This window comes from Centroberyx gerrardi, chromosome 18 (assembly GCF_048128805.1).
Source record: "Centroberyx gerrardi isolate f3 chromosome 18, fCenGer3.hap1.cur.20231027, whole genome shotgun sequence".
Classification (NCBI taxonomy): domain Eukaryota; kingdom Metazoa; phylum Chordata; class Actinopteri; order Beryciformes; family Berycidae; genus Centroberyx; species Centroberyx gerrardi.
The window spans coordinates 17,412,950-17,422,394 of record NC_136014.1 but is presented as its reverse complement, the minus strand read 5'-3'; the positions used below and the strand labels follow the sequence as shown (position 1 = coordinate 17,422,394).

General features: G+C 44.9%; 1 protein-coding gene across 2 annotated transcripts; it reads right to left on the bottom strand.

Moving 5' to 3' along the window:
* Nucleotides 1-681: 681 nt before the first annotated feature.
* trib2 (tribbles pseudokinase 2) lies at nt 682-9,151 on the bottom strand. 2 transcript variants are annotated; one of them, XM_071923346.2, is made up of 3 exons: nt 7,822-9,151; nt 5,674-5,966; nt 682-2,966 (listed from the first exon to the last, which is right to left on the bottom strand). In XM_071923346.2, the coding sequence occupies exons 1-3, from the start codon at nt 8,089-8,091 to the stop codon at nt 2,492-2,494; spliced, it is 1,038 nt and encodes a 345-aa protein (XP_071779447.1). In that variant the 5' UTR covers nt 8,092-9,151; the 3' UTR covers nt 682-2,491. The 2 variants fall into 2 exon arrangements, with proteins under 2 accessions (XP_071779447.1, XP_071779448.1); XM_071923347.2 differs by having other exon boundaries at nt 7,827-7,991.
* Between the last annotated feature and the right edge of the window lie 294 nt (nt 9,152-9,445).

Genomic DNA, 9,445 nt, shown 5'->3' with positions numbered 1-9,445 from the left:
TGGAGCTGACAGAGCGGTTAAGATGGAGCAAAAGCCTTTCCTCCTCACACATTTGGAAAAGCGATTCCACTCGAGTTCAAAGTTCTGTGATTGCTGTCTTGTGATGAAGAACTGGAAAGTGCTTTTGTTAAGGCACACTAGCTGAGAGTGTATTGGATGTGAAAAATACGTTTTTCTACCTGGCTCTACGAAATGGGGCTCAAAATCTCTACATCACAGACCTGGAATCACTCAGTTGTAGCTCGGGGATAAATACTCTCCTCTCTCCTTCCTGTCAAATACCCCATAAAAGGAGTCCTTTGATAAGCCACTGAAACTATATCTTCTGGATTATCCCAATGCAGGCTTCAGCCTTTAGATGCCTTCTGTGCAGCGGACAGATGGAAGATGGAAAGTGACCATCTTTTGACTGTATACCTTCATTTAACTTTAATGCATAGGCAGGAATTTTAAAATAGTCTGTAATGCATGAGCAAAGATAAAACAAAAAGTAATTTTTTGTTTTATGCAGGGCGGGAGAAAAGAATAGACCATGCTTACAGTCAAGTCATAAATTATTAAGATGCCAATTACATTTTTAGCTTCTAGTGAGAGTGTGATGAGGTGTGATGCTCTTGTGTTTGCCAGTAGCCATAGTGTTAGTACAATTCAAATGTAAGAAAGAGAAAAAACAAAGTCCAATAGCAGTTCACAATTTATTTACTGAATAAATTTGGACAAAACACCAGAATCTGTTACGATACAATCAGAACATCCGAGGCAGATATCCCACCATGCACCACCCCCCTCCATGAAACAAAAGAAGGACTAAACATTAGCACCAAATCAGCACCAACTTAAATAAAAGGTAGCTCAGTCTACAAAACAATAAAAGCAATAGTTGTTTTGAAAAGCAACTCAGAAAGTAGCAAATTGAGAATTTTCACGTTTTTAACTTTTCTTAAAAAACAAGCACCCCTCCCCCCACCCCTCTCCCCCTGCTAGGCAGGCTATAGCATTCATAGGGCACATGCCAATGACTAGATAAAAACACAAATTCAAGTAACATTGAGATACGACAAAACATGTCCACTGGTACCCATTCCGAACATGATCATTTCACAGAACCTACGCAGGCAGTAGAAAACTAACATGAGGTCCTGGAGAGACCATGTCATAGCAATAGTATCATTGAATAACTCGAATCAAGTTTGAAAAGAAATAAGGGAGACCGGGTGGCATGGGCGGCCGGGCACAGGAATACTGGCACAGAAGATATATTGTTTATTCTAAAACTTCAGACAGACATTTTCCCCTTTGCGCCTGTCCTGTGTCAAAAGATATTGCCTACATCATACATGAAAAAGGAATCTCTGAATAAAGAAAAACCCTGCAATGTATTTTTAAATATATATATTTATATTTATATATATAGTTGTTACAATTTAAATAAATGTTAAGTTTTTCGTTCCTACAAATGAAGAATGAATTTAAATAAGAGGAAGCTAGTTTTAAGAGGTGGAATCGTTCGTTCACCTAACCTTAACACATCAAGTGCATGATGCCACGTTTGGAGGCTTACCAAGAGAACGGTTTCAGATTGAGGTTTAGGGAGGGATGTTAAAGCAGCAGTAACAACAAAATGGAATAGCTTAAAAACAAAAAAGGTGTCAGTTAAAAAGAAAAGTCTTGTTATCGAAAAATGAAAAGTGGAGCAATGAAGACAGTGTGGTAAAGGCTTAAGAGATCGATGAGGCAGAAATACACAAATCACTGAAAACAAGTACGTCAAGGAGCTTAGTGAGCGTCTATGTCAGGGATAAAGTACTTTGAATAACGTAAAATGTCATGTTAGACACAAATGAGAGATGATAAAACAAAACTTAAAAACACAAAACAAAGATGAGGTCATCCATCTTGATGATCGTGAGAGCAGGCATGAGCTGCCCCATTTCTTAACCAATGGTCCCGGGTCAGTCATAACATCACCTTGAACTAGTTTAACGATAGGACTTGGGGTTGTGATTTCTGACCCTGGGTCTGTGGTTATGGATTGGTGCTACCTAAAGCTGTGAGAAAAACAAAACGCATACTGTAAAAGGAGTGGTGTTGCAGTTTGTCAGTTCATTTTGAATTGTTCTCCTTGGTTTCCTGTCTGTTCTCCTGTCCCTTCATGCTTTCCATAGTGTCAAGAATGGTGTATGCCTCTACTTTTAAAGAGCACCACATTAAACCAAACAGATCCAAAAGAACATTTGCTACATTGTTTGCGACTTGCATGTCTGGCGGCGACAACCCACGAGGGGAAGTGCGTCCCCAGGTGACGTATAGATGCCATTTGTCATGCCAGGCTCAAGGTTTTCCATGAAATGATGGAAAGAAAACAGAATGGAAACACCTTTATTGTGAGTGACAAATGTTCACCTGTTAATCTCTAAACTACTGTTTTGGCTCTGCTGTGAGCGTGGCGAGCCGACCGTGGCGGAGTCGTCCCTTTGTGCTTGGTGTTGGCTCAGCTGAAGAACTGCTCCAGCTCCTCCTCCATGTTCACCTCAGGCACCGTCTGCTCCTGCTCCCGCTCCCCTCTGCCCTGCACCGCAGCGCCCCCTAAGGCCCCGGAGGAGGCGAACCAGGGGTGCTCCAGGATCTCCCGTGAGGTGAGGCGCTCTGCGGGCTCGCGGCGGAGGATGGAGCGGATCAGGCACTTGGCCTTGGGCGTGAGCGTCTCGGGGATGCTGAAGTGGCCCCGGCGGATTTTGCTGAACAGGGAGCCGGGCTCGACGTCGTGGAAAGGGTAGCGCCCCACGAGGATGGTGTAAAGCATGACGCCCAGACTCCAGACGTCGGCCGCCTTTCCCGAGTAGCTGCCATTGGCGTTGAGGATCTCAGGACTGACATACGCCGGGCAGCCATGTTTGTCTGACAGGGAGTCGTCATGACCATCCAGGATATAAGTGTCCTCAAGGCTCTCCAGCTTCACGAGGCTCCTGGAGACACACAAGGGGGGAAAAAATACATTGAGCATGATGCCAAAGATGGATACCTATAATCTGTCATCATATGGATACTGTTAGAGACAATGCAGCCATGTCACAGCTCCAACCTTTGTCAACAACCCTAACCAACTAACCCACAAAAAAAAACAGTGTTGCTCACAGTAAAGTGAAATTCAATCTGAGGAAATTGAAAAGTGTACAAAAAACATTCAAGCGGGGCAATTTGTTCTGATGGTCATCTTAGTGTTTTAGATCCATCGCTCTTGGATATCAGAAGAAGTAGAGCGCATACTGCTCCGGGCTTAAGTTTGACATTTCCTTTCACTTAGATAAAAGCACTGCCAAATAACGTCAGCCTATAAATAGGTTTTTCAAAAGACCTCCACAATTCAAAGAAACCCAATTACGGGTGACTGATCATCTTAAGTTGCATGCATTGAACAGTTTCACTGAGAGAATCAAGTTCCTAACAATGTGGGTCTTTTCTTCTTTAGCCTTTTTGCCCCCCAAAATAGCATCCATTAGACTCTTCTCTAAACCCCACAACAGCAGCCATGACTCGCTGAGTGCTGATAATAATGCCTGGCTGTTCAGAGACATTGTTACTAAGAATCTTTAGAGGCTCAGGCAACACATTTTCCACACGCACGGCAAAGAGAGACACTTGTGAGGCTGCACAAGTGCTGCCATCTGTGTGTGAGGGCTGTGAGACATGATGCACAAGACAAAGAGAGAGCGTAGTGGCATCTTCTGGGAGCTGTGCTCCAGTTTAACTAGGAAACAGTCAAGAAGCACTGGCTTATACATATTCAAAAACCTAATCTTTGCTGTCTGCGACACGTGCATACACTTGCATGTAAGCCCACTCAGAGGCTCAGCAGTTCATTGCCAGTAATAGTAATTTGCCTTTGTCAGAGGAGCAGGAGGCTTCACCTTATGTTCATATGCTGTAAAGTGTTTCTGCATTTTACATTCACGAAAATTCTACTGTTCTTGTGAGCCAAATGTCCTTTGTTCTCCAAGAGAGATAAAGAGCCAAATGCTTATTCAAACATAGCATGTTATTGCCTGGATAACAACTCATTTGTAGGACACGGGCAAACCTGCAATACAGTCAGTAGGGTTTACAGATACAAAAATGCAGATGGCTGTTTGGAGAAAATCCACTCCCCTGTCGATCATTAGGGAACAAGGCTTAATCCGTTTTTTAATCATAGCACAGCCTCTTTATTTAAGCTATACAGGATCCAGTATGTGTGCTGATCCTAAAATATCTCTTGAGCTTGGTGCAGGAGTGAAGAGATCACCAGGCTTGGCGGGGCCAGAGCCGGCGTAAGGTGGCTCTGCTGTGCTGTCGGATTCCACTCGCGGCTAACCTTTGACCTATGGACTTTACACAGGCTGGTGGTTGGTCAATGGCTAACAGCAGTATGACATAACCAGGTCAGGAACTCAACACATGCTGTGGAAACCTGCTATGGTGCTATCACTTTACGTCTGCTCTCTCTCTTTCCCTCTCCTCTCTGTGTATTCACCATGACCCTTTATCACACACTTGGGTTTGAGCCAGAATGGATCTCCAGCTCAGTCTCTAAAGCAGCATCCTCTTCTCATCTCCGTACCCTTGAGTCCACTGAGCCATGAGGGCTGAAAAGGTGAAAGAGGATTCTTGACAGGCCATACAGTAGATGTGCCCCAATACTGTCTTGCACCATCACTCTTTGAATCCAGCAGACATCAATCATTTAAGGGGGGGGGACTTGACATCCCAGCCCCGGAGCAGGCTGGTATAGCAGCCAAGGTCATTGGACCCGTATTGAATACATGAGGCAGCTCAACTTCCCTTTTCCACAGTGAGCGCCAGAGAGTGACGCCACACATTCAGATAGAGGGCATCGAGTGGCAGCCTGTGCCTCTGCCTCTGCCATACGGTGTTAGATGAGGACTAGCTGATTTAGCATTGGATTTACGGGCTCCCTCAGCAATGGCCATAAGGAGAAAGAGGTAATAAAAAATAATTTGATTTTGAATCAGCATCTACAGGCATTCTGAAGAATACTAAATTAGTTAGGTGTGCACAGGTTGCTGTGGCAACAGACAACGCCGGGAGTTAAAGCGTGCAATTTTCAAACACTGCCACCAGGGGTCAGTAAGCCTGTGCACTGTAAGCATGGTGTATAGCCCACTGCTGCTGATCTCTACAGAAGTGCAGCCTTAAATGGCAAAAGCCCAGTCCAATTGAACATCTGTCACACAAAAGCCAGTCCTGGCAACTTCTCTGTCCCTGCTTATCAGTTCAATGGCAGTTCTGCTATCTGGGCTGTAATAAGTCCAACGATTACCTCTGCTTGACATGATCCACCCCAAATTTGATTCCATATGCCAATCTCTGAGTTAGCTAAAAAATGCAATTCCACTAGAAATGAAAAAACTACCAAGTCCTGCACAAAAATAGCTGAGGGAAACACAAAGGGCTTATGTTTCCTGCACACTGCATAAGATCTGGGAAGGGCATTTCTGTCCTATATTGTCTCAGCTTACACTATCTTCAGTGTGATATGCACAGATTACATTGACACAACTGAAATATCACATACAACCTACACAGATGAAACAGAAAAAGATGACTAAGTGCACTGTGACAGGCAAAGCAGACAGGCAATGCAAAGTAGAGACTTTTGGTTCCTGAAGGACTCACCTGTCCTCATTCTTGAAGACAAACTTCCTCAGTTTGAGGTCACGGAGGACCAGTCCGTTGTCGTGGCAATGCGCCACAGCCGAGGCTATCTGATGGAACAGTCGGGCAGCCTCGTCCTCCCGCAGCTTCTTGCAGGTGCGGACAAAAGAGTGCATGTCGCCATAGCTTCTCTCGAAGAACACATAGGCTCGCGTCTCCCCGAGCAAGATCTCCAGGATTTGGTTGATGTGCTGGTGCTGGCCCAGGGCAAAGTAGGCCGCCAGCGACTCCTGGTAGCGGCCAATGTCAAAAACCTGCAATCACATAAAGGGAGAGATTTACATTTTAGGCATTTGGCTGAGGTTCTTATCCAGGGCAACGTATAATGAGTGCAACCATCCCATTAGGTGGTTGTTTTGGTGCCAAGATCTTATGCTTTCTAGGTTGAGAACATGTCAGGGAGACTTCTAAATCAATAGTGCCAAACAGTCCAATTTTTGCCCTTTCCCACCGTCTAGACACGCAATTAAAAACCAACTGGATGAGCGCAAAGTGCCCTTTAATTAAGCTGAACGTGAGAAATCTGCCACGGTCTTGTGACACCAAACTAGTGTTTCACTTTGTCGGGGCAGGCAGGGAGAGAGGCTGAATACAGGCGAAGTGACAGCAGCAAGTTGGTGAATTGGAATGTACTGCAGCCCAGGGTTGCAGTGTCTCTTTCGTTTCCATAGTAACCCTCCAATTGACTTTCAGTACAGTCAGTTCAGGTGAGAGGGCTTCTCTGCTCACAGTCAATACAAGCACTCCCCACAGCTCTCAAGGTCTGAAGTAGTGACCTAGGCTTCCAGCTTGGCAGAAATTATCAATCCTGCGAGGTAGAAATTGATCGCTGGTGCTGCTTTGAAACCGATACAAAGAAACGGAGGTCAAACAGTAAAGCTAGCTCACAGGCAGGTGCCAAAGGCCAGGAATCTGTTATCGCCATGACGACACGTTATCTAAGGCAAAAGGTAGGGGGATATTTGGGTATGCTGCTTCTTATGAGTCCAATGGCGCATATAACTATCATCTCATTTCATCAAGCCACTTAAGCCTGCTTAAAGCTCCTCTAAAAGCCGAATGTACCCCGGGGACAATCCAATGCCCTTATAATTAGTAATACACTAAAGTCAATATGGATTGCATATGTGGTGGGGGAGAAGGCCATGAGGTCATGCACAAAGGGAATAGTGGTCTATTTCTTATGGTTAGATGGTCAATGCCAGAGCCAAATACAGCTGCTGAACTTGTAAAGTTCCCTATCCATATGTGCTTCTCTCCATACAAAATACCCTGCAATAAAAATATTTCGACTATATTTGGTACCAAAGGTGCGTTGTGGGCAGGCATATGCAACAAATAGATCGTCAAGGGCGACATGATCGCATTCATTTTAAACGGTGAGGGAGAAAAGCCACGGGTGAGCGAGGACAGGACTTTGAGAGGAGTGTGTGCGTGGTTACTCACTCCTTTGTCAGTGTTACATCATGCAATCCAAACCACGCAGCTCGCCCCATTCACTTTTTCCATTAGGCTCCTCTCCCAGCTCTCTATTTACAATTCAGGGCATTATTAAAAACTGAGGGGTGATTGCTGCAATAGCCAACCAGCAGACACCGACTGGGTGCTTCCGAGTTGAATATGTACAGTACATTTTGGAGAATGTGCATTGAAATACGGCGATAATCATCGATGTAGTAGTAAATTAAAAATGTGGGTAAACTGTGACCTACAGTCGGTGATCATTATAAGGCAAACCACTACCAAAAAAACACCAAAAATTAATTCAGAAAGCATTCATTTAAAAAAAAAGATGATATCATCCGTTTGATACTACTTACTATGATGTATACTATGAATTTACCTCGTAAAAGATTATAGTCGACCGAAAAAGGTTGATAAACTCTATTCTGCAAATAAAAAAAGTGGGTAAATTTAGTTTAGTTGTTTTTTCTCCATTACTCTAAGCATAATAAAAACCTATAGATCCTGGTAAATGCATTTAAACTGTGCTGGGTGCTGGATGGTTGAATGTTGTAGGGGGTTTCGTCCCGTCGTCTTTTTCATGAATTAAAAAAAAGGCCACTGCCAATTCAGCGGCTGAATACCTCCACCAAATAGCCTACTAACCTTACATACGAGCTCTTCCCCGCTGTGCAGGTGGGCGGCTCTGAAAACGTGGTCTCCCTCCAGCGGCTCCAACAAAAGGTAGTCCCCGATGCGGGAGATACAGTGCGAGGAGTCCGGGGTCTCCGGCGGGCTGGGGGACCCGAGGTTAGGACTGAAGCTCTGGTGCGACTCTGTAGTCCTTAGGCAAGACAATTCTTCGAAATCGTGCGATTTGTGCCGCGATCTCCCATAACGTGAAATGTTAATTGGATTTGACCTCTGTATGTTCATGAGGAAAGGTGTAATAACTCCACAAAATCGGGGCCTTCCTCCTCCTTGTCCTTCTTCTTGCTAGGGAACCACTTTGATTGTTGTAAACTCAGTGCAATGATATCGCAAATAGTCCAATAATGTCTAGTTGATCTTGAATAAAATAAAAAAAAGAGGAAATGATGGTTTTACTGCGACTTGCTGTTGAATATTATTGGCTGATTATCAATTAATGATAATCGACAGACAAAGCTGGGTGGCTGGTTTTCATACAATAAAAAGGGGTCTGTGGTTGTATTTTTTTTTGTTTTTTTTGCAGAGTTTAGCTACTCATTTGCCCCCCTTTGTTTCCCATTCAAGACACAAGGCCAGGCTAAAATAAAAGCGTTATTAATTCAAGTTGACTGCAAACCTTTGCACAGACCTGCTGCAATCTCACTAGCAGTGCGAGTAGGCACAGTAAAAACTGCAACAAAGGCTACCCAACGTCAGCTTTACAATGAATGAAGACTGCTAAGTTAGCCCACAGCTTCTTTGCTAGCTTATCTTGCCGGTTAATGGTATGGCACGTTTCATAAAACAGAAACAACTCGTTGGATAAGTTACAGCTTGCAGGCACAGACGAAAAAAATAGCGTATGTAAAATATAAGCAAGTTTTGCAAGCTAGTTATAGCTACTGAATTCAGCTGAAATCGACATACAAGTGATGGTTAGCAGGTGCAGGGCTATCTAGCTAGCTTCCTTGCTAACTAGTACCAGGTCAGTGCACGGCCTTGTTCCCCCAGATCATATCCATGCACGGCGATTGTCATCTACCACAGAAGGAGAAAACCCCATCCGGTAACTGCTGGAGCCCTTCTTTTGTTGTTGTGTGCGGGAGTCGACGTCCTCTCTCGGTCTAGTCCAAAGAAGGAGGAAATTGCCGTGTGTCTGTCTGCTGCTGTAGCTGCTGGAAGGAAGGGACGGCCGGCCGACTTTCCCAGGCCTATCCCTTGATTCAGCAAGACATCCTCTCCCGTGGTGCTGCTGTACTTCTTACGTGGCTGGGAATCTAGTCCATTCAGTGCGGAGGGAGGTCAGCCGAGCTGCACACACTGCACACTGCGCCTACAGTGCAAGAGCTGCCTGCTTGGCGGAGGGGCTTCCACACACACACATACACGCACGCACACACGCATGCACGCACACATACACACAAACAAACACACAGACGAGTACCGACCCGCCCCCTGACGTCACTCACACAGTGAAACCCCATTGGCTTTCAACCTGACTTATAATATGCAGTCATGTGAGAACCATGTAGTGAAGCTACACCCCCAGGAATCTAAATGTATCCCATGCTGGTAAATTGGATGGGAGGGAGGAGGGGGG